This window comes from Halichoerus grypus, chromosome 14 (assembly GCF_964656455.1).
Source record: "Halichoerus grypus chromosome 14, mHalGry1.hap1.1, whole genome shotgun sequence".
NCBI classification, from domain to species: domain Eukaryota; kingdom Metazoa; phylum Chordata; class Mammalia; order Carnivora; family Phocidae; genus Halichoerus; species Halichoerus grypus.
The window spans coordinates 43,129,639-43,155,472 of NC_135725.1; the positions used below are offsets into that span (position 1 = coordinate 43,129,639).

Consider the following 25,834-nt stretch of genomic DNA (forward strand, 5'->3'; position numbering starts at 1 on the left):
TGGATGAAGAAAACTCATTTCTGTTAAAAACAGAATTACCATTAAGGACAACAGCCAGAATTTTTGTGGTTCATTACTGTAAATGTGTAATGTAAATGTAAAATAAGTATAAAATGTAATGCAAAATATGCAGTAGTGAAGTAATGTGAAATAATATACACTTTGAACAGTACTGCTAACTTAAAGAACAAAGTAATGTTCTTTATAAAATTCTGTTTTCAAACGTATAAAATAGTGCTGGGGGTGGGTAAGGAGTGGTTATAAAAGAACTTGCATCTATCAAATGAAATGTGAATAACTATTTTTTATTTCAATTTTTAATAACAGGAATTACTCCCCAAACCTTGAAATAAATTAAAATAAATGTAAACCTGTAATTCTACAGACTTCACTTCTAATATTTTCTGTGAAGGTCACAGAAATAAGAACATATTCAGATAGTTTTTTTTCTTAATGTAGGAGTATAAAAGTGCTTTTCACTGATCCTAGAAAATTGGCTCTCAGTGATAGTTTATAGTTCTTAGTTTTCCACAACTTTTTTAAACATAACTTTCTTTAAAAGCCAGATTCAAGTGACTTAGGTGGTTTTTCACAGGAATATGCTCGAACGTTTCAGGCCCTGACGTCCAGTGGTCTCCCATCTAATAGCTGCTCAAGCACAGCAATGAGAAGCTTACAGCCATTCAATAAGAAGTGAGAGAAGTGGGGTAACTTTTCAAAACCACCTACTTTGCACAGGAAAACAATTAAAAATTTGTAAGAAAATGGCCTAAAAGGAAATCTTTTAATTCACTAATTTCCAGTCCTGTCCTGGATATTTTAAAATTTTTAAATACTAATTTGAAGCAATTTTACAATAAGAAAAAAAATTAAAGAAACCTATTCTTTCATTTTGGGTGAAAGCCAAGTGGGCCTTAAATTGGAAAGCTAATTGTTTCGAGAACTCCATGTCTCTTGCCTCAATTCCCCTTAGGATTCTAAATTATAACAGCATCAAGTGGTCAGCTTTTAGGAGCTCTGGGTCCTAGAACACGATTTTAATTTCTAATAGATTAACATTTAACACGTGTCTTTAAGGGATTGTTTTATGGAATTCTTCCCATGATTAAGAGTTCAGAAATAAAGTTGTTAGGGACAGGATTTTATAAGAGCAATTTCTGGGGTCAGATTTTTAAGTTTTGATTACTTATAAACAGATTATTGTTCCCTTTCCTACTCCAAATACCCAAATGCTCTGAATTTATGAGGGTCGGTGGCTCTTCACTCTTGCTAATATGACCAATAATTCCCAATTACACCACACTTTATGATATGCACACTATACCCGATATAATGATATGTCATTTCAATGTAGCTAGCCCATGAACTTCTACAGGTTTAATGGGATTTTGCGTATTTAGAATTTCATCATAAAGGGGCCCTTTGGAATCATTAGAACATCAATCCTTTCCCATTATAAGACTCAGCTCTCTTACTAGGCAAGAGAGCATCAGGGCGCAAGGCAAAGGTTTAGCCTACCCATAGATCGTAAGCCAGATCCTAATAAAAGCCATAGCACTTGGGGAAAACATTAATAAATGGCAATGATGACATATTAAAAACTTTTTAGTGAATCAAGAGAATCGATCATGAAGGCAGACAATGACTGTTATTAAAAGGATTCCTTATGACTTGAAGTAATATTTAGATCTGCACATTTTATTCACTAATTTTGGGGAAAAGAACTATATAATTGGGGGCAAATTAAGTACAAAATAACTCATGTTCCATTTTAAGTCACAACTTTCTAACTGTAACTGTCAAGGTTGAATTAATTAGGATACTTAATACCAAGGAGAAAGAAGGCGTGCTTCAAGAATTTTTTTTTTTTTTTTTAAGGAAAGAAGAAAAGGAATGATATATAGCTCCAAGAGTTGATCCCCAACCTGGTGATAAAAACTGTCAGCCCTTATGTGTGAAGGGTTTATTTTTTTCTTGAACAAATAATGTGTCAGTGTTTTTAAGTAAAACAAAACAAAAACCTACTGAGCCTTCATAAACCCCGATTACATTACTATACCTTATATACCTCATGTGAATGGTTCTTGATTTTTTTTTTCTTGTCCCTTAATACATGAGGGATAAGTATATGAATACTCTTATGGTCCATTATGGATGTGATTCTAATCTGTAGTGAGGAAAAGGGGGACAAAAGTAGTTCCAATGAGGCCCCACTGTCCTATGGATTTTAATCATCCCTAGTTGACATTTAGCTTTGAGAGTATGTGGATATGCACACACAAACACCCACAATTAGTCCATGGCAGAATTTGAGCTCCACTTGAGACTATATAGTAATATTTCAAACTGATTGGCATTTCCCCCCTGTGGCCTTATGCATAATAAAGTCTTCTCAACAGACTTTGGAAATCATTAAAGTCTGACTGAGGCACACATAAAAGTAGACTGTCAACGCTTGGTTATTCAGAAGCTCACTCTTCTGGCTAGGAGATTAAACAAATCCTTGGTTTTATTTCTTCTCCTCCTTCTTCCTTACATGGCCCACTTTTGGGGGGGCATGTCTTTCCTCATTTATAGCAACTCCATCAGAAGGTGGTTAAGGGAAAAGAGAAAATTTGATCTGCAAACTTGACAGTAAATCTAGGAAGAGATCTGGTACTTGAATCTACTTGCTGCAACCAGGTCTGGGGGGTTATTGTTCCTACTGCTGCTGCCCTATCCAATCTCCAGTCGCCAAGGCTGGCTGAAAGTTGACCACATAAACCTTGCTTTATTTAATTTACAGATCAATGAATTAAATGTACACAGACTACAAAACACACCTTGTTTTAAAAGTAACTATTGAAATATGCTACTTGAACAGACCATGTAAGTCCTTCTATTAAAAAATGAACTTTCCTGTAAGCGAATAATTACCCTACTCCTAATTTATTAGCTTTAAGAGACGTCATTTTCTTGAAGTAGCATTCCACTAAGAATTTCACTAAGGAACACTGTAAATGCAAGGCATATTTATTTTTGATAGAACATATGCTTTAAACTCTATCACATGTAGTGAAGAAATATTTCAAAATGGAGAGAGAGCAGTAATACAAAAAGCCAGCATCTGGTAGGAAATACCTAAAAGAAAGGAACGATTATATTCCGTCTTCCTTTTTTTTTCCCCCATAAATGTCACTTTGTGTCACAAGTATTTTTCCTTCCCTCTCCCAGTAAGTCAGCCTGAAATCTCATTCTAAATCTATAATCAATCTTTTTTTTTTTTTTTCTTTTTCTATTCTCTCACCATAATCCCTTAAAACTCTGGGCTATCACACACACTTTTGACACTGATGTGTGTTTTCTTCTGGATTGCTGGATTTGCTTAATGCATATATCAAGTATCAAACTGCTTTGCATCTGTCACTGGAGGGATAAAAGACCCTATATAAAGAATTGCTCATTAAAAAAGGGTTAAGAAGGCAGTCTTAGGAAAATTCTAAACTAACCAATTGTTAAGTGCATGAACAGAAAATATCAAGGACTAGAGCGATCCTTGCCGGTTTTTCCACTAACATGATCAATGTATGATTGAGCAGATGGGGAAACAAAGTTGCCATCCCATCCTAAAGTTACTAGTTGGCTATTTGACATGTATGCATTATCAACAAGGCTAAATATCTTCCAGAGTTTGGGCCATTGGCAAAATGGAACTATTTTATAGCATCACCAATATTTAATAAGTGCAAACTTTCAGAAAAGAAGTCGAGGCTCCTGAAAAGATGTGAACAAAGAAACAGAGGGGAGATACTGGTTAGCTCTTTGAATTCTGGTTACCAACTTGATAATAATAATGACCCTAATTTCTAATGAGAAGAAAAATTCTATTAATTAGTACCTACAGGCACAACGATAAAAATAAATCCAAATTTTAAAATGGAGCAACTTTTCGTTTAGTTTTTTTACTGTATTTAAAAACAGTACTAGAAAACACTTGCCAACTTCATTTAGTCTCTGACTGAGGCACACATATGTGATCTCCTAATTTACAGCTTGCACGTACAGATGTTCACACTTAGTAAAAGGGCTCCTTAATAGCTTTTTTTAATTAAAAGTGTGTTGATAATAGGTGTTTTAAACATATCCAAACAACACAGCTGAACTGACAAATGCCTATCTTCATGCCTCACCATGCCTCACATTGTGGCAAGATTTTATAAGAGAGAAAAGATTATGATTCAGTCACATGTATATAGGATAAATGTTACTCCAAAAACCTCTAAATGAAATCTTTCATTAATTTTTCTCTCTATGATCTGTTTCCAAGTAGAAAATGTTAGATTGCTACTAGGTTTATGTAGCCAAAAGCAGAACCACACAGCCCTCGCTTGCTGCCTGCAATTTTTTTCCTTTGCAAAACTTTGAACCCCATCCAGCTTTGACACACTGCCTCTTCAGTTAATAACTATCAAGTTTCCCCTTGTCTCCTGTCTACTTTTCTTTGAGGCAATTGCGCACTCAGCACCCCGAGATAATAACACACATCTATAAGATAAAAGCAATGGCATTAATGTAATTGTCTGCCTCTCTCTCTTTAGCCTAATCTTTTTTTCCTTCAGTTTTGACTGCCTGTGTGACACCTGTTTTTGTCTCCTCTGATCCTACGACAGGTTTTCCGCTGACAAGGTTTTTGCCTGACAGAGATTCTGCAGACAAGAACATAATAAAATATGAAGAACTGCTTGTCAGAGTTTCTGCCAATGCTCACATGAAATAAAGGAAAAAAAATGACTTTAAAAAAATTTTTTTTTTATAAGGGGCCCTGTGATGGTCGCTTCTGGCCTGTCAGAGAAAAGACCTCCCTGGTCAATTTCTCCAAGCCAAACAGGTGTTTTCTTTTATGGCAGAAGTTGATTTGCTTTTTAATTTTTACTGATAGTGGAAAACATGAACAGCCCAAGAGGGGAGGGGGGAATTTCTATCCATCAGATGTTTGCAGGCAAAGGAATATTGAAGAACTACTAAATAAAAGTGGAAGATAGCTCACTCAAAACTGTACCTTCTAAATAAGACTAAAATGCCAACATCTGTTAATGATCAAACAAATTGAACTTCCCTAAAATTTACTTCCTGGCCAGTCAGGCTGCTTAAACCTCCTACCTGTCTTTCACCGGTTTTGTTGTCTGAAGACAGAAGAAAACAGCAAAGGCAAGAACAGAGAGGCTGGACAAGAGAATTGCAGAAGTGGGACTAAAGGCAAGCATCTGCAGCTGTGCTTACCACTTAGCATGGAAGAAGCTGCTGAAATGGAAATGGCAATTAGGAATCAGGGACTCTATCAGATACACTGAGGAGTTTCCGCAAATCTTTGTTCCCGTGCTCCCACGTAGGAGATGATGCAGCGGGTATCAGCACGCAGAGATGAAGCAGCGCCCTTCCTGAGCTCCTGAGCTAGGGGAGGGATCAGTACTCCACAGAAACGACCCTCTGGTCTCAGTGAAGTGAGCTGAGCACGTTCAGAAGGGAACACTTAATTGCTCCTGGGGGCAAGGGGATCCCTCTTCCCTGAGGACAAGGGCAGAGGAAAGACTGGACATGATCGATAGGGCAGCAAGTGTGAAAGCTCGAAGGACTGGGAAAGAGCTGACAGTGATGAGTGAAGGGAGGGCAAGAGACTGGGTTTTGGCTTTTAGGATTCTCACACCAATTCTAACTACTCTACCAGTAAACCACTTTAACCTAAGCTTCAGTCCGCCAATTACACTATCTCATACCGAGGGCCTAGAACAGCTATGTCTAATAAGAAATACAATTCAACTCACATACTTTAATTTTTGTAGTCTCTTTTAAAAGGCAAAAAACAAACAACGAAACTAATTTTTAAGAATATATTTTATTGGGGCGCCTGGGTGGCTCAGTCATTAAGCATCTGCCTTCGGCTCAGGTCATGATCCCGGGGTCCTGGGATCGAGTCCCACATCGGGCTCCCTGCTCCGTGGGGAGCCTGCTTCTCCCTCTCCCACTCCCCCTGCTTGTGTTCCTGCTTTCGCTCTCTCTCTCTCTCTAATAAATAAATAAAATCTTAAAAATATATATATATTATTTAACTCAATACATCAAAAGTATTACCAATATGCAGATAATATAGCAATAATTCTTAATGTGATATTTTACATTTTTTTAAGATTACATTTCCAAATTCCAGTGTATGTATTTACAACAGATCTCAATTTGGACTAGCCACATTTAATTGCTCAAATCCGTAAGAGGGGTTTCCTGATTGGAGAGCTAGGTCTGGAGTTGCTTTTGGATTCCTTGGCCAACCGAATTTAAGGCCCAACAACACTGTCCTTTCATCTTGATGGGTTTGATCTTCCATCCGTAGCATCACTGCCTGACCATACAAGCAGGCTGGGAGGCGTAAGAGGCCAAAATGGGAATTATCCTTGTGCATCAAGGAACAGCTCCAGGGAGAGAGAGGGAGACCTTACCACAGGGCCCCTTCACAGATACTGCTTACGATTCTACCCAGTTGTGGTACTAACACCTTAAAATACTGTCTATACAGCGCTTTGGCTGTATGCTCACTAACTAATAACAGATGAATTCAAGAAGCTTTTGAAAAATTACAACCACCTACCCTCCCAGAGGGCAAAATCTGGTAAGGAATGGGATGCATAAACAACATTTTATGCCTCCCCAAATACGAGTCAGAATTTCTCTGAATTACCCTAGTTACCTCATCCCATGCTTTCACTCTTCAACAAAGGGTAGGGGGAGGGCAGGGCCCCTGCTCGGAAGAAGTCATCACCATGACACAGCAGGAAAAGGAAGATGGTTGAAGAGCATCAGCCTGATATCGCTGAGACATATTGGGTCCTTATGACCCAGCAGTATCTCCTGGTCTATCTGAATAGTGCATCCTGAGTGAAATGAGAGGAGCTGAGTGTTTCATTTATAACTCCTTCAATTTGTGTTCTGCTTAACCTGGTGAACTCCAGTTAATTAAGATGTTCCTATAAACAATTAAGCTTCCTGTAGGATCGTTAGCAAGATATAAAAATTTATGATGTAATAAAGTACAATGAAATGATAAAATGGTTAGCCCATCAAAGCACTTCACATGCAAGAATATAGGTGTGAAAATGGGCAAAAGCAGTATGAAATCTGACTAAAATTCATCTACTTCTGGTTTTTGAACTTTCAACAGATAAATATTCCTACAATCCATTTTAACTGGTCTACACTTCTCAAAATGTGACTTCAGGGAAGAAGTGTTTGACTTCTGTTCAAATAAGGGCTCAAATGACACTTTAGGGGAAATGGAAGGTATGGAACTGGACTAGATTTACTGGGGAAAGAAGCCCGTACCCCCTGTACCTTAAGTGAGGCTCTGGATATTATCATCAGTATTAAGTCCACTCTTCTCTTTAATCTTCCTCAAAACCTTGCTGTGATATTTAGGCATATTCCTGTTATTATTTGCATTTACAGATAAAAGAACTGAGGCTTATTAACTAGGGATCGAGATGGGATTTGACCACTGCCTGGTAAATCCAACTTTTAACCACTAAACTATGCTAAAACATGTCTGTCACACCCTCAAGGGTGAAGTTTTACTTCTGTAAGAGTTTAGAAATAACAACAACTAACACTATTAAGTAGATTATCTTATTTAATCCTAGGAAGAACCCTACAAACTCAGTGCCATTATTATCCACATTTCATAGATGAGAAAACAGAGATTACGTAACTTGGCCGAGGTTCTCCACGGTAGGTTGGTACAGCCAGCACATGAACTTAAACGGAACCGCACTCTTACCTACTTCTCTATCATGCCTCCCATTTGTGTATCTGAAGCTTCCTCATACCTTGGAGCTCCAGCTCTATATGTTTCAATCTCAAGATCCTCCCTAGAAACTCCTTAGCAGTAGACTGGCACTGTATACTTTAGAAGCCAGAATTTACCAGACTCATCTTATGTTCCATCTGAGTAAGAAGCAGCTAGAAAAAAAAATGTGGGGAGCTAATAGGCAGAGAGCCCAGGACTTTGAAGGGGAGGCATTGTTTGTGCTGTGATTAAAAAAGAAAAATTTTAGGGAGTTCAAAGCACCATCCCAAAAGGTGGGCAGGCTAAGAAACAAATCAAAACAAGCAGCTCAGGGACACTATAAGAATATAGCTAATGCCATTAATCAGGCACTGAACCTTTGCATTTGTGAGGATGTCCTCCCTTTAAAGCTTATCAGCTGTGATCAGGGAGTAAAGGAAAGAAACAGAAGAGGGCACGGTGCCCTCAGGTCGAGTAAAGAAGGCTCCCATGCCAGGCAGGAAAATGGCCTTGTTTTTGCTCTTTAAAATAAAAATAACTGGAGAGATGTTCAAGGACTTTGTCCACGGAGAGACCAGGACTCAACTGCCTCACCAGAGCTAGGAGGCACCTATAAAGGTGGTTTCCCTAACTAAAAATGAATTTCACGGCTAGGCAAGCCAGGTTTCAGCATCACAATGTGGAACTAAGTCTACTTCTAGATAGATTCTTTTAAGCAGACACTACATTAGTTCCTACCTTTTCCAAACCAGTGTACCAGGGGAAGAGGACTATGGTGTTCCTACCCACATGCAAAGCCCTGGCAGCATGACTATCTACATCTTCCCAAAGATTCAAGTTCTCATTTGCAAAGCTGATATTTACTTCCCTGTGCTAAGGAATCAAGCTAGTATCTTTCTTACAATTTTCATCAGATCCTAAATACCCCCCCTGCAACAAGTCTCTCCCAAAGCAAAACTCACTCTTACTGGGACAATCTCCAGGTCAGTAAAAAGGAGGTCAGAGCTATCTTGTAGGTTAATATTTGGGAGGATTACCTTTCCTTTGTGAGAAGACACTCAGTTTTTTTTTTTTTTTTAGATTGTATTTATTTATTTGAGACAGAGAGAGAGCGCATGAGCAGGAGAAGGGACAGAGGGAGAGGGAGAAGCAGACTCCCCGCTGAGCAGGGAGCCCGATGCGGGACTCGATCCCAAGACCCTGAGATCACGACCTGAGCTGAAGCCAGACGCTTAACCGACTGAGCCACCCAGGTGCCCCAACACTCAGTTTTAATCACCCTCCTCTCTTACTCTTGAAAAATTTACAAATTATCATACACAAACTGTTGCTGAATTACTTAGAGTGAGCATAATGTCACAGAAATGTCATGCATTATTTATGATAAAAGACTTCTACTTGGGGTGTGAAGGGGAGAAAGGAGGAAGGAGAAGGAAAAGTTACTACTATAGTAGTTATTCGGGCTTTTGGACTTGAGTCGGAGAATATTACGGAGTTACCAGTTGGGAATAAACTACTTTCACAGATGTTTAGACAATTCATAAGAAGAGCACAGACTGGGACAAATAATAAAGACATGTGACTTTTCATGGGATAAAATGAAAAATTACTGCTTTTGATCCACTCTGTTTAAACCCTTATAAAGTACATCATACTGCCAACAAATTTGAGGAATTTCTAAACAGAATGCGGAGATCTTGTGATCTCTGACATAATCAAAGGTTTTTGATTATAAAATGTTCAGAACCAATGGCCCTGATTTAAGACTTAATTATGCAGATAAAGCCTCACTAGAATTTTCTTTTAGGTATATGCTTGCCAGTTTAGCAAACAAAAATACGGGCTCACTCTCACTCAGCTAAATTTGCAGATACACGGCTATCCTAAAAAAAGTATTTACTGTTTACCTGAAATCCAAATTTAATGGGATGTCTTATATTTCTATTTGGGTGAGGGTCTCTATAAATATCCCTGTTCTCATAAGATGTATCAAGTAAAAAAGCTGAGAAGTCAAATTCAATGATGCTGAGAAAAAAAAGAAAAATTACTTCCAGTGAATTACAAAAAAGAAAGGTTTGAAATTAATGGATTATATGAATATTAAGTCTTACAGTACATTAAACCATAAAACTGGTTGGTGTATGACACTAAATTAACTTTATACTGCTCACCATTTCCTGTGGCACAGAACTAAGGAACTGAAGGATACCTGGCACAGTACTTTACATATGATGTATGTTTAATAAATATCTATTCATTGATGATCCAGATGATGTGGGCCAAGCCTGCTCATTTTACATTAAAAAAAAAAAGATCGGAATAGTTTGGATTCCAGCAGGAAAGCAGCTGGCTTGATGACCAAATAATTAAAGTAATAATGCAGGACTATCTTCTCCTTGAATGAACTGAGGTAGTAAAGAGAAATCACATTTATAGAACATAATAAAGGAAAGGTCTCGAAAATTCTGGTGCAACAAGCATGCTCACAGGCAGACCCGAGCCAAAGGAAGTAACACCAGTGTTAATTCAGGTTGCATGGAAGTGAATGAAAATGCTAGCATTCATGCAGCTTGTTGGAATGGTGGATCCTTTTGATTTAAATCAAAGTATTCTATAAAGAAAAGAATTTTACTGAGAAAGCTGCTGTGGGGTTCGTGAAGCCATGTAATATATTTTTTATTCATCAAGCCCCATCTCCTTGCCAAATGCTTACTAGATATACTAAGAAACAGATTTTTTTCTTAAAGGTAGTTTTAACAAATAGGGTTTGTTGGAAGTAAAATTCACTGACCTAGTAAAGGAAAAAAAATTCTACATACATCACGTTTCTAAAATCTGCCTACCTCTGTTCTCAAATACACAAATCAAATATACCCCATCATGAAAGAAAAAAATTTCCAGTTGTCTTGGATTATCACTAAATATTTCCTAAAATCATTTAGAATAGAGAGTACTTTAAAAAAATTTTTTTTACTACTTTATCTTAATGGTTTAGAAATAAAGTCTTCATCTAGACTAAGGTCATTACAACCAATTTGCAAATAATAAATAACAAAAATGATTTAGTACCATAGTTCTCAACCTTTACACCATGCTCCAGTTTCTTACAAAGGCAACAAAGTCCTATTAGTAACACTCCTCATTAGAAGCAAGCACTCTCCCCCCACCACCTGCACCCCACCTGAGCCCTCCCTATACACCTTACCCATTATTGGGCATATACTAGTGATACTTGCTATTCTCTCTCTCTCTCTTTTTTTAAGGTTTTATTTATTTATTTGAGAAAGAGCAGAGAGAAAGAGAGAGAGCACATGAGCAGTGGGGAAGGGCAGAAAGAGAGGGAGAAGCAGACTCCCTGCTGAGCCAGGAGCCCGATGTGGGACTGGATCCTAGTACCCTGAGATCATGACCAGAGCTGAAGGCAGAGGCTTAACTGACTGAGCCACCCGGGCACCCCCTTGCTATTTTCTAAGACTATGTAAAATCTTTGGCTGAAGCTTTAATTCTGTGAATGGTTGAATTACTACTATAGCATGGTGGGAAAGGGTCAAAATGCAACAAACTAAATTTCTACCAACATAAACATTTATGTCACCAGTAAAGAAGTCCATTGCTGCTCTTATCCTGGTATGTTATTTTGGCACTTTTGAACCAGGAAAAATTAAAACTTGTAGGAATTTTAATTTTTTTCAAGACTCAAGTCTATATTTTAGGCGAATGAAGGAAAAACAGAGAAAAGATAATGCAAACAGAAGAGGGAAAGAAATACAGTCATTAAATGAATTAGTCCTTTATCCAAGAACTCTGAACAGAAATTTACAAAATTAGAAAGTCTGGGTTATTACACACTGTAGGTAAGGAAATCCTATACCAAAAAAGCTTGTTTTGAAATAAAGTTAAATTCAATAAAGCCCTGCTTTCTATTAATCAAAGTGAAAGAGCTAAAATTCATTAATGGGGAGAAAGAACAGGAAATCCTTTATTAATTCAGTGGGAAATACCTATTGGTAGTCAAGGAACTGTATTGGGTTTTCTCCCCCTCTTGACTCAATGGTGCTAAAGATTTCAAGGAAGTAATTTGTGAAAAGCACATGGCCCAGTGTGTAATTTCAAAACCTAGGTGTTATAGTATGATGAATTAATCACTCACTCTCTTTAATTTTTTAAAACATCTTTCTCAAGATTATTGTAAAGCAGCTAATGTCAACAATTTAAGCAGGTTGGAGAAGCAATCTGTAAGGCTATGGACGTGTGTGTGTGTGTGTGAGAGAGAGAGAGAGAGATATAATGACCCATGAAATCCAACATCTTACAAAGAAACTGAAGATGCCGCTATCAAAAGAGATACAGGAACATATTTATTCAAAAGAGGCCACCAAATTTCTAAACATTTTTCTTTTTATAGAGAACACTTGATTCTGACATTTGGTTATTTTTTTAGCAGCACATTTTATTATTATTATTATTATTATTATTATTATTATTATTATTATTATTTGAGATAGAGTGAGAGAGTTCACATGTGCGTACAGGAGTGGAGAGGGGAAGAAAAAGAGGAAGAGAGAGAATCCTAAATAGGCTCCATACCCAGGGCAGAGCCCCATGCAGGGCTGGATCTCACGACCCTGAGATCATGACCTGAGCTGAAATCAAAGAGTTGGACGCTTAACTGACTGAGCCACCCAGGTGCCTCACCAATATTATTTTTTTTTACAATATAATAACAGGTGGAGTATGTTTAGTGATACGATGAAATAATTCTATGAGATGTGTTCTCAGTAGTCTTACTGCTGTTCCATAGACATTCAGAGATGCACTAAAAAACCCAAGTCATTTCCTCCTTGTCCCACACATAGGACACCGTACCGTGTGAGGCAGCCAGGAAGACTGCTGTGTTTCACCTCTGAGCAGAAATAACTAGAGATATGATTTCAGGGTTTTCTGTGCAGGAGGAGAGAATGAAGCAACTAGTTGAAATGCCAAGGGCAAAAAGAGTGGGTGCTCTCACCCCACTGCCAACTCAAACTCTAGAAGCCAATCCCCGTCATATTTGTCCTAATGAATGGGGGAAGAGTGGGGTTTGTGCATCTGTGTGTACATATTTGGAGTTGTAGACTGATAAACCATTGAGGGGGAGAAGAGAGGTCAAGGTAATAACAGCAGTTAGAGAAAGTTAAGATTTGTGAATCTCCACAATTAATATCCCCAGAAACACAGGATTTCTAATGACACAGTAGGAAAAGCATAGGCTGATGTAACAGAAATACCTTATTCAAGTTTGGTGAAAAATCACATCCCTCAGAAAGTCTCAGAAACAACCATTGGCTAGGGATAATTTATTTTGTTCGAGAAAGAAAATATTTCTCCCCCTCTCCACCCGCCCGTTACACTACTAATGTAATATGCCTGTGGAAGCTGGACAGGTAAAACAAACTGGTGACACAGTAAACTTTTATACTCACAAGGCTACCACAGTAGATAGATGATGGTAACACTTTGGAAAAACATGAGAGCGAATGAATGAAAAGTCCTTTGTTTAACTGACTGACCCACTCATTGCTTATCCATTGTTCAGTTTCTTACTTTTAACATACCATTATTTATTTGAAGGGCTTCATGTACTTTACCTTTAATTCTCACGATAATCCTGCAAAGGAGGTATTATTCATCCTGTATTACAGATAAGAACCCTAGGCAGCAGAGATGCTGAACTCTATACCACTGAAGTTGCAGAGCCAGATCTGACCCATTACTGCCTCTGTGACTCCTGATGGGCTTGGGACGTAAGTTCTGGTACCTATTACCTAGCAAAGCCAACACTTACTCAGGGAAACAAGGATACTTAGGAAGTGTTATGGGCTGAATTGTGTCCCCCCGCCCCCAAAATGCATACCTTGAAGCCTTAACCCCTGGTACTTCAGAACGTGACTGTATTTGGAGATGGAGCCTTTAAAGAGGCTGATTAAGTTAAAATGAGACCACTAGAGAGGGCCCTAATCCAGTCTGCTTGGTGTCCTTAGAACAAGAAGAAATCTGGATGCACAGAGACGCCAGGGGTGTGTGCCCACTGAAAGACCATTTGAGGACTTAACAAGAGGGCAGCCATCTACAAGCCAGGAAAAGTCCTCAGAATGAAACCACCCTGATGGTGGACTTCCAGCCTCTGGAACTGAGAGAAAATAAACTTCTGATTTAAGCCACCCAGTCGTGGTATTTTGTTATGGCAGCCCTAGGAAATGAATATAGGAAGAGAGAAGAAATCACCGCATGCAGTAACGCACATACACTGCCAAAGGAACCGCAGCTCATCTGTTGTTCAAAACCGGACCGAGTTGTTGCAGATTTGGCCTTGTTAATGAAACAGGAGAGTTCCATCCCTGGAGGCACCGAAGGATCGTGGCCCTGCCTGCCAGGCACACCCCTTTCAGGATATTCCCCTCCTACCACCCTATCTACCTCTTCTCTCTCACACACAGAAACATGGCTGAGATGTCCCCACAACGCCAACACACACACCCTAACAAGCAAGGTACATGATGAATTAAAAGCGTTTCAAGGCATGGCCCTGTGTTGTTACCTCAGATCTTGCTAGAATAACATGACATTTATAAAAATACAACCCACTGGATATTTGGCACAGCTTGGGAATGAAGAATATGTCCACTAAAGAGCCATATACCCCAGGCTGTCAAAAAAATCTCAAGCCAAGATTTCTTTTATAAACATTACCTATCTTTTAAAATTCTACATTCTAGGAAGTAAAGAAAATGTCTGCTTATTTTCTAAGTCTCTTTTTGCCTAAATATAAAAACCATAAGCCATACATAAGAAGATATTAACTGCTTAGTAGTCAAGGCACACCGGCGGGACAGCTCTGTGCATCCGGCAAAAAGCCGCAACACTTGCAGCCGTGGCCCTGGGTCACCCTCACCCCCAACACACACCTACGCAGAGCTCCCACTCTAACACTGGCCACCTCCAATCCTGATGCACACTGAAAGGACGTATTTACAGATTATTTTTTCAGATACCAGCCAAATAATGTTCCCGTTCACTCTCTCACCCACCTTGGACCATACAAAATTTAACATCTGGGAGGATAAATGCAGCCTCAAATGCATATGACAAGGGCGAGCAGTCATCGACGAATTCTCCTCAAGCAAAGAGGGTTTGCCAGCTTCGCTCTGAGGTCCGGGCCCTGAAAGGCCAACTGTGGTATGTTTGAGTTTCCATCAGGCCTGGTGCTTGCTGGCCGCTGCTATGTTCAGTCAGAACCCCACGGCCCAACTGTCCTATAAACATCGCACCCTTCTGCTAAGAGCTGCTCTGCTCGCCTAGCCTTGCTCCTTGGAGCCGAGGATATGCTGGAGCCTGAATGTTAACTAACACTTGGAGCACAGCTGACCCATCTCTTCTCCAGGGCAGCGACTGCTCGGAAAAAATACGCACATTCACATGAACCTAACAAGAACAGGAAGAAAAGTCCAGATTTTCCTCACCATGTGCCACCCAGCCATGTTTACACTGATCGCAAGTCCTCAGGTTAATCTTCCCTGGCTGAAAACATTCACACGTGCAGTTTACCAGTGTGCAACGGATGGCCTGAAAAATAAAGGAGGAAAAAAAAGGATCAGCATCTGTTCAAAGGTACTGTGTTTCTTCACCATTTTAATAAATAACATCCACTTCCATTTTTAAAGGCTTTATGTTGGTAGGGGCCTGGAGAGTTTTAAAAATAAATTTGGATGAAAATCTCTTACAAAAAAATGTAAGAAAACAAAGCTCATTCACTAACAGAATGTTTTGTGTCGTTCATATTTAACCTTTAAATTAGAAACGTAGACCAAGCAGAATAAGAATAAAGGATTACATATTCTACAAGATGCTTGATTTGTAACGCTAGGGATCCCAAACAGAAAAAAAATATTGCTGCTACTATATATTCCCATTTAAGTTTATCCAGTTGGCAATAGCACAGAAAAATACATTCTAATACAATAACGCTCAGGTGAAATGTTGGTGAAAGTAAAACATGACATACAGATATTATTATTAGAATATTACTTTTCTTCTGCTGAGTTTCACTTAAATGCTTTGCTAATCTATCAGATACACTTTGAAAGACACTCCTGTCGGCCCAATAAAATCTAGCATAGTTCTGGTATTATTTATCTACTTCCCAATTCCTTGTTTTTTCCCTTTTGACGTATTAATTTCATTTTCATTCCTATTTTGAAAAATACAAAACAACCTTCCTTTTACCTTTTTTTTTTTTTTTAAAGTATGCTCCATACCCAGTGTGGAGCCCAAAGTGGGGCTTGAACTCACAACCTTGAGATCAAGACCTGAACTGAAATCAAGAATCGAAGGAGGCTTAACCAACTGAGCCACCCAGGTGCCCTCTTTTCTTTTACATTAATGGTGATGTTAAGAAAATAAGTTTAAATTTGTTTTTAGATTAGAATAGGAAAAGCCATTTGTGTAAACATCTTATATCTATAACAACCCAAATATATCTTAGAAAACTGGAAAACACTCAAAAATCTTTCATTTCTTTACAGGTACTTTAAAAAATCATCTCACTGGTTTATATTACAAAGTGAATCCACAGAAAATTAGCATAAATGAAGTGTAACTTTTTATGGATAAAAACCTATGCTTAAAACTTGCTAAAGCTGACCTATGCTCCTAGACTACAGTTAATAAATTTATCTCATACATTTAGTTCTAATTTGCATGGAAATTCTGAAGACAGAAGGGATTTAGTCTGATCATTCACAGATTAACAATCTACGGTAACTACCTAAACTGCCAGGAAAAGATCTCTCTACAGCTTTAGATGCAATCAATGCTTACTGATTTGGGGTGCTGGGGGGTAGGGGGGTTGTTGGAGGAGAGGCATGGAACTACCTGAAATTACAGTTCTATAACTGAAAGCTATGCTCACTTACACAACTTCCAGATGCTCATATTCCTGGAACCATTTGGATTTTTATATAAACTGTCTCACTTTTAACAGACAGTATTTTAGATATTGTTAACACAGTTGGGCCAAATTATATTTACAGAGAATAAGACTGGACGGAGTTTTCACTGGTCCCTATGCTTTGGATCAGGCAACTTTGAAGTATTTCTCTTTTCATTAATGAACATTAATCTATAGGTCCCAGTTCGGTTTGCAATGAGAGTCCTCACTATAGACTCCTTTCTTAGTTCACCTCCACCTCTAATTTGCTGCTCCATTACCACTAGGGAAACATGCAATTGTATAATCTGCCTGATATTTCAGGGTCTGTCTTCCAATGTCAACAGTCCAATTACATATTAGCCAGACTGTAAAACTTTGCTGTATGCAATGGTGACTGGAAGAATGAGTAATAAGAATAGGGATACTAAAGGAAGAAATGCTGACTAAGCAAGAATAATATATGCATTTGTAGGTTACAGGGGGAAATATTTCTCCTGAAATTTCTTATTTCCACTTCAATAGTTTACTGACCAAGCAATATATCAGAACATAACAGGTTAGAAACAGCTTATTTAAATATCATGTTCATTAGTTAATGAACTCACAATTTGATTGTAATATGGTCAAAAAACCCAAACCCAAACAAAACAGTTTAGAGGGCAGTGTTTCTACTAAAAACAAGGTACTTTACAAACTATCTAATTATAAATTCAGATACGGCAACCACATTGACATTAAAATATTCATGTAATCTGAATTGTAATAATACAAGCTTTCATAACTCCCCCCCAAAAAAATCACCTCTGCTTTACCAAAATTTAAAAATTCCCAATATAAAGATATGATTTCTCAAGGACTATATGTTAACTCCAGCACAACAGACATACATATTTTCAGTCATTAATTTGATAACATTCAGGTATTTTACAAAAATAGCCTAATTTTACATTGTGTTTAAAGCACACTTTTCTCAGTTTTAATTATAGCTATATTCAGGACAGAACAAATTAAGAGACTGTAGATTTGCTTTATTTTTATGTATAATTATTTATTCACTAGTTGACTCATTCATTTACTCTGAACTACTCTATGATTTAAATATTTTCTCTACCTAAATAACTTTATACATCTGGCACATTTGGGAATTAAACTTTTCATATCATCATCCTTTTTTATGAATTCTACTCTTTTTGTACCTAAACACACAAACATTGGAACACCTCAACTCCTTTTGTATATAAACACTTAAACACTGGAATATCCATTTTGTATTTCTATGAATTCCAGAAGGTCTATTTGTTTTAAATTCAGATTTTTATAGACTACAATTGTTCCTTAAGGGAATTATATATATTTAAACAATATGGTCTAAATAAATATTTTGAGTAAGAGACTATTGTGGCTTCAAAGGAAGTTTTATTCTAAATAACATTTTTGAAACAGCATAAAACTCTGACAAACTATTTATTCACAACAAAACAGAACCAATGTGATCACTTGCCAACTCACCCACACTTAAAGAAAATAAATTATCATAAAATTATCAAAGGCAGTTAAGCCTCAAAAATGTACATGCTTTATAAGGACACAGCTGGGAAGAGTAGAAATGGATAAACTTTCATTTTTGTAAGCACATTAACTTCTTCCTTCATTCAGCTAAGATATAAGTTCCTCCCACTCACTGCTGGGCACTCTCAACTACAGAAAATCCAGAGATGATGAGGAAGTGGCAGAAAGGGGATACCAGGAAAAAGAATAGACAGTTTAGTCAGACTGTTCCCCCCTGTATTTGCAGGGATCCTCATGCAGGTCTAGCTGTCTCATATTATCAGCCCCTCCGTGCCTCTTCAACAGCGCTCGGTAATTCTTTCCTCAATTCTGACATGATCAGCATTGCCAAATCCCCCAGAACAATAACAATAATGAATTTTTTAAAAATCTGGCTACTTATTAAAAGTAATTATTCCTTCTGCTTACCTTTACCATGGATTTCTTGAAAGAAAAATCCATGCACCCAACACCCACTGCTTTTAACTTCTGCACCACCACCTACATTTTAATTTTGCAATCTGGATTCTGTCCCACACGTTTCTGAAACTTTCTCCAAAAGGAATGTTCTCATTAATTTTGGTCCCTTTCTCTAGTCTCCTGGTCTTCCCAGACCTCGATGCAGCTTACGGCACTCTCTCCTTCATTCCTGGGCTGTAGAGACCAACTATCCTAGTTTTTCTGGCAGCAACGTCTCACTCTCTCTCCACTGTAAATAAATACAGGTGTTTCCCACGCCAGGCTCTCATTTTTTAATTTGGCAATTTTATCCCCTCCTACAGCTTCAAATATTATCACTACGCAAAACCATCATTTTGGAGCCAAGTACTGTGTTAAGTGGCTGGAAACGGATGGCAGAGTCCCTGCGCTCAGGGACCTGACAGAGTTTGTGGGCAGTGGGGTGTAGAGAAACGACCCTAAAAGAACAGAAGGAAGCCCTCACATGGGCGGGAGAAATACCATCTCTCCTTTTTTATTCCTCTGTCTTTTCTTCTTCCAAAGGTAGGATTTTAAAATTTATAACAGTAACCTATTACCCATTATCATTAATAATCGCTAGATTTACTGGATATTTGCATTTTCCACTCACTATGTTAAATATTTTATAAATATTAGCTCTCTTAATCGTCAGAAAATACCATGAGGTTAGTCCTATTATTACCTTTATTTCACAAATGAGGAAAATGAGGTGGAGATAATTCAGGACCCTGCTTAAAGCCATTGAACTAATAAAGTCATAGGAATCAAACCCAAGTCTGTGTAAACTCTCCATCTGACTGATTGAGAATTTCAGTTGTAATCCCATTTACAGTCAGACAGTCATGGGGCAGAGCCCCTCAACCGGCCCCACTACCATTCAACCCCCGTTGTACATGGTTAACTCATGCCCATCTTCCACATTTCAACTCCAATATTACTGCCATGCCCCAGGGCAGTTGTCTTCATCTCCCGGTCAAGTTCCCCATTAGTCTCCTGTTTCACAAGGGGTCTTTCTGTCCTAGCACATATCATGGATGTGAAGATGCATCTGTAACTTATCTTTATTTATTATGTATTATATATAAATGTATTTATACATCTGTGTGATTATTTGATTAATGTCTGTCTTTCCCTCTAGAATTTAAGCTTCATGAGGGCAGGGCAACACATTTGTGGTGCTTACAGTGTATACTGGCAAATAACAGGTACTCAAAAGGCACTTGAAGAAGTACATGATCCTCTGAGCCTCCTTCCTCATCACTAACAGTAGCAGTAATATCACAAGAGAGTCAAAGGCTTAAATGAAATAATGACTATAAAGCACACAGCACTGTGCCAAGTAATGGGAAAAGCTCAATAAATGGAAACCATTTATGACCCAAGAAACTTTCCACATATTATATTTGAATATTTTCCCCTTATGAGTCTTCCCAATGTACCAGTTTCCTAACACTTTATAAAATGTTTAATACATATGTAGTCATAATGAATAAATGAACACTTTGACATACATGATGCCATATTATGTATACTATAATCCTCTAAGATAGATATGATTGGGATTAGTATTTGTTTTTAATATTAGGATTTGGAAATGTTTATATGGATATTACATGGCTCTTAAATGACAGGGTGGATTTCCCAATTATTAATCAGTTTATTTCCATTCTCTAGAGAGGAAGGAAGAAAACATACAATTAAACCAGTAAATTATAAATACTGACATTCAAAAGTATATCTAAAATAAAGTCAATTAAGAATAAAAATATTTAATCAAGGTTCAATCAGTAAAACTTTTATGTTTGAATATTAAATAAGAGTGCATTTGAAAGTAGTCTGGATGAGTTCCAAAGCCCTATTCAAGTAAGATTCTGTTATCACTAAAACTGAAGTCTCTTTAGCTTTATTATAGTCATAGCTGGCTTGAACTCTGCAAGTATATGTGAACTGCACATCAATCTTCTCACTAAGTGACATTTCCCAGGAAAACACGATTGTTGCTTCAGCTAATATTTAGTGTGCCTCACAAAAGAACTATAAACAAGTCTCATTAATAAATCTATTAGCTGTTTCTTGTCTGGGAACACTTATACAAGTTACATATTAATACAAAATAACAAAAGGCAAAATAAGGCCACGGGGCAATTAGAACCATAAAACATATATTCTGAAGGAGCAATCATAGGAAGGAAAAAAAAAAAAAGAAAAATTTAAATTCTAGGTTTTGTCTTTCCCTAAGAAAAACTATTTGCCAGGAGCTCCCTTCAAGTGTTTATTAACCCTGGCTAAATATCCCATATATAACTAAAAATCTTTATTAAATTGCTTTTCCCTTGTTCATTTTTGGGTAGGATATCAAGATTTATAACCTAGACTATGAAATTGTATTTGAATCATTTTTAAATGTTTAATAGATAAGTACCTGGCCTACATTAAAACTGAACTATAGAAAAAGCTGATTATTAATATAGTATCCATTCTGTCCCATCAGTTTCTTCTGTAAACTTAGGTAGATTCTAGGTGTATAAATTAATTGGCTATGATGGTTATAAGTGACAAGGCTCACCTTTTTTACTTTTAGCAAGAACAAATTTCTTAATGAAGTGAATTTCCTACTTTGGAAGTCACATGTAGATATCATAAATATGTAAAATTGGCCAACCCTCCATGAGGATATAAAATAGTCTATGTTATAATGAATTCTTATTAAGTCATCACTACATATGTTATTCATCTCCGAACACAGAAACAAGTCCAAAAAGGAAAGATATACATGGTGTCAGAGATCAAATGAACCACTTTATTGGGTAGGAAAATCGTCCTTGAAATACTTCGGTCTTAAAAAAATAAAAAATAAAAATCTGAAATAGAAAATTATCTGTTAATGAATCTGGAAGCTAAGTATTCCAATACTGTCACAGATTACACGGTAGTAATTACAAAGTAACAGTTACCAAGCAATTTGGATGAAGAGAATGGCCAAAGAGAGGCACAGAGATTAATGGGACTTCCACATATTTATACAATCTTGTATACGAAAACCTAAGACAGTACTTCAAAAACACTGTCACGAAGATTCTAAAGAATTCAAATGGCAGTAAGGTGACTAAGTCAGGAAATACCTCCCCGTGTAAATTTTTTTTTAATTTTATTATGTTATGTTAATCACCATACATCATTAGTGTTTTTCTTTATTTTTTTTATTTTTTTATTATGTTAATCACCATACATTACATCACTAGTTTTTGATGTAGTGTTCCATGATTCATTGTTTGTGCATAACACCCAGTGCTCCACGCAGAACGTGCCCTCTTTAATACCCATCACCAGGCTAACCCATCCTCCCACCCCCCTCCCCTCTAGAACCCTCAGTTTGTTTTTCAGAGTCCATCGTCTCTCATGGTTCGTCTCCCCCTCCGATTCCCCCCCCCTTCATTCTTCCCCTCCTGCTATCTTCTTCTTCTTTTTTTTTTTTTTAACATATAATGTATTATTTGTTTCAGAGGTACAGGTCTGTGATTCAACGGTCTTACACAATTCATTTCAGGTAAGTGTTTCCCTTCCCATTTTTCACATGGCTGATACATAAAGCTAATGGAAAAGAAACAACTTCCAAACTAAGTGCTCTGAGTGTTCCCTAAGACTTGGAAAATCTCTATGACATTGCCTTTGTAGAGCTCCTTAATATCCTAAATTTGGCCAACACGCAATGCAGCCTAAGCAAACAAAACTCAATTTTTTTGAATGGTGGACAGCTTCTGAGTCAACTTGAACTAGACAGAAGCACAAGAAACTTACTTTTACTTGATTAAAAATCTCAGACATGATTAAAGCAAAGGTATGTCCCCCTGTTGTGCTACAGGGTTTTGCAATCGGGTGTTGAAATAAGACAAGATGGCATGAGTTGGACAGACATAGAACACTGACCAAAAGATCCATGGTTTTAACTGTCCTACAAAGAAGATTTATAACAATCTAAAAGTCTTATCTAACTCTAACTATGAGACTATTTTTTTTAAGATTTTATTTACTTATTTCAGAGAGAGAGAGCACAAGAGAGAGAACAGAGGGAGAGGGACTCGATCTCAGGACCCTGGGATCATGATCTGAGCTGAAGGCAGACGCTTAACCAACTAAGCCACCCAGGCACCCCAACTATGAAACTATTAATATAAATCTATACTTGTAATAAGGTGGGTATGTTTTCAGTATTTATACAAAAAAAAATACAAATCTGAGTTTCAATGGGCAATGTTCACAGAGTTCACAAAAAGTAATTATCAGTGATTATAAAATATACTATAAAAGTTAAGGGTCCACAGAGTGTTAAACTGCATGTAAATACCACTACTCATAACAGTAATAATAGCAAATGAGAAACAATGAAGTTATTCTGTCTGCTTAACAAAATCCACTCAAAATTTCACAATGTGAAATTACAGCAAAAGTATGTATCTTATTTGGTGGTAAGATAAATTTGAGATTGAAAAATTAATTAACCCTTCAATAATAGGTTCCTTCAAATTTGTCTAAATGTTTTTAACGTCATATGAAGAAATAGCAACTTGATGAAAACAATCATTTTGTTGTACCTAGGCGCTCTGAAATTTCTTAGTGTCTTCAACAATCAGATTTTGTGGCTGAATCAGAGGATTTGAAGACACAAGTTAAGGCCAGACTCACTGCAAGGGCCAGATGCCATTGATGTAAACATGGTCAAGATGAAAAGCTGGACAACTCAAAGATGGTCAAACAAGTCACCATGAGAATAAAACTATTGATCAAGGAATATATCATCTTCATAATAAACACTTCTCTAACATAACTGAAAGAGATTCACTGGGGAAAAGTGGCCTTTCAAAACCATTTACTGTTAAAGTCCAGAGATTTTAAACCTTATTTTGAGTTTCTCTTAAAAGCTATGATCCCTCCATCAACTGGTGAATGGATAAAAAAATATGGCACATTCCAAATGATGGAATATTATTTGGCCATAAAAAGGAATGAACTACTGATATATAGTACAACATGGGTAAACCCTGAAAACATTATGTGAAATAAAAACAAAACAAAACAAAACCTAGTTACGAAAGAACACATATATAGGATTCCATTCATATGAAATGTTCAGAACATAAAAATCCATAAAGACAGAATGTAGTTAGTGGTTTACTTAGGGCTTGCAGGGGTAGCTAAAGGATTTCTTTTTGGGGTGATGAAAATGTTCCAAAAATGACTATGATGATGGTTACATGCAACTATGAATATACTAAAATCTACTGAATTGTACACTATAAATGATAGAATATATGATGTATGAACTCTATCTCAATAAAGCTGTTTAAAAGGGGCAAGGGACAAAACTCACTGCAAAAGCTGGTTTCTACTGGTGGCATTAAATTACTTAACTCATAAGATAGCATTCCCCCGGGATACATAATGTAGCATAATATCCTTCTTTAACCTAGTAGGTCTTCAGTATGTGAATGTTAAATGAGTGAATAAACAGAAGGCAAACAAAAAAATTTTTCCTGGTACCTAAATTTGAAAATCCCTTCTACTTTGAAAATATTAAAGCCTAATATATCCATCTAAAAATTGGCAATTATTTTCTAAGTCCATTGCCATTTTTCCTTCAGGGAAATCTAGAACATTCTTCAACAAACTGGGGGGAGGGTGGCTCTCAGTTATGCTCAGCATACTAATATCAAGATACTTAAACAACTAAGAGAATTTGTTAAAAATTGACAGTAATGGGGGTGCCTGGGTGGCTCTGTCAGTTAAGTGTCTGACTTTGGCTAAGGTCATGATCTCAGGGTCCTGGGATCAAGCCCTGTGTAGGGCTCTGCACTCAGTGGGGAGTCTGCTCTCTGTCCCTCTGTCCCTGTTCCTACTCATGCTCCCTTGCTCTCTGTCTCTCAAATAAATAAAATCTTTAAAAAAAATTGACAATGATGAATTTTGTCATGTATACTAGCAAAAACATTCCTCAATTTACTGCAATGAAAAAGTTACTTCTGCAAAAGTCAGGTTTTGGTTTAGCGGGAGGGAACAAAGAAGGAAAACCATAAGCTCCTGAGTAAATGTTTATACATGAGTGTGAATGTTTCTATGACTATGTGTGAATACATAAACACAAACAGGGAGAAAGAGACATATACACAGGCACATAAATTTTCACAGACATGGGTCCAATGAGCATCTGTAGTCATTACCTTACGACCACAACCTACTATCAATCGACATGAGGAAGACCCCATTTAAATAATTTAGGAGTTCAGAGCAAAAATCAACAGCGGGATATAGCCAATTATATAAGGAAAATACCCATGCTTCTATGGCATCAAAGCATATTCAGGCTTTGGAGTGCATGTGTTACGTTTTTTTTTTCCTCCAATTAAATTAGGCCTATGGTAATACAAGCTATTTTGTTAGGCAATTAGTAATATTAGAGAAACAGGAAATGGAAAGGCATTTCAATTTGGGCAGAAACATTTTATTTTCTTACCTAACAGTTAACAATTAAGATATTCCATTTATTGCCTGTATGCTTACAAATTTTACAGACTACTCACACAGGCAGCTGTGATAATTAGAAAGGAAATACTCTTTCAGTGAACATACCTATCATCTAATTGAAAATAAGGGGTTAGCTCATCATACAAAATAACCCATTTTAACTAAACTCAGTCTACGTTTACTGGAATACATAACTTTATATAAGGAGCCAAAGCACCTCTGATATCATATGAATGCTAAGTAATACTCATCTCATTTCACCTTAATGTTGAATCAGCAATTTTGTATTCCATTGATATACATTTTATTCATTTTCACTAATGCAATTTGAAAGGTGGTAATGTGATTACATTTCTCTGTGGCATTCATGAAAACAATTACTAATATAATATGATAGGGAAGACATTAATAAGGAAGGGATTTATAATGAGATGCAAGAAGATTTATAAACCTTTAAGCACTTTACAAAGAAATACTCCTCATTAGGCAAGAAGCAAGACAAGATAAAG

The 25,834-nt window shown here is 37.1% G+C and overlaps 1 protein-coding gene across 10 annotated transcripts in view; it reads right to left on the reverse strand.

The window, feature by feature from the left end:
- BNC2 (basonuclin zinc finger protein 2) overlaps positions 1-25,834 on the reverse strand; it is a 429,802-nt gene that overhangs the window by 138,230 nt on the left and 265,738 nt on the right. For all 10 annotated transcript variants that reach the window (XM_078061248.1, XM_078061246.1, XM_078061247.1 and 7 more), the window contains one exon: positions 15,310-15,412. In XM_078061248.1, the coding sequence (XP_077917374.1) occupies positions 15,310-15,412 (103 nt within the window). The remainder of the gene's footprint in view (positions 1-15,309; positions 15,413-25,834) is intronic.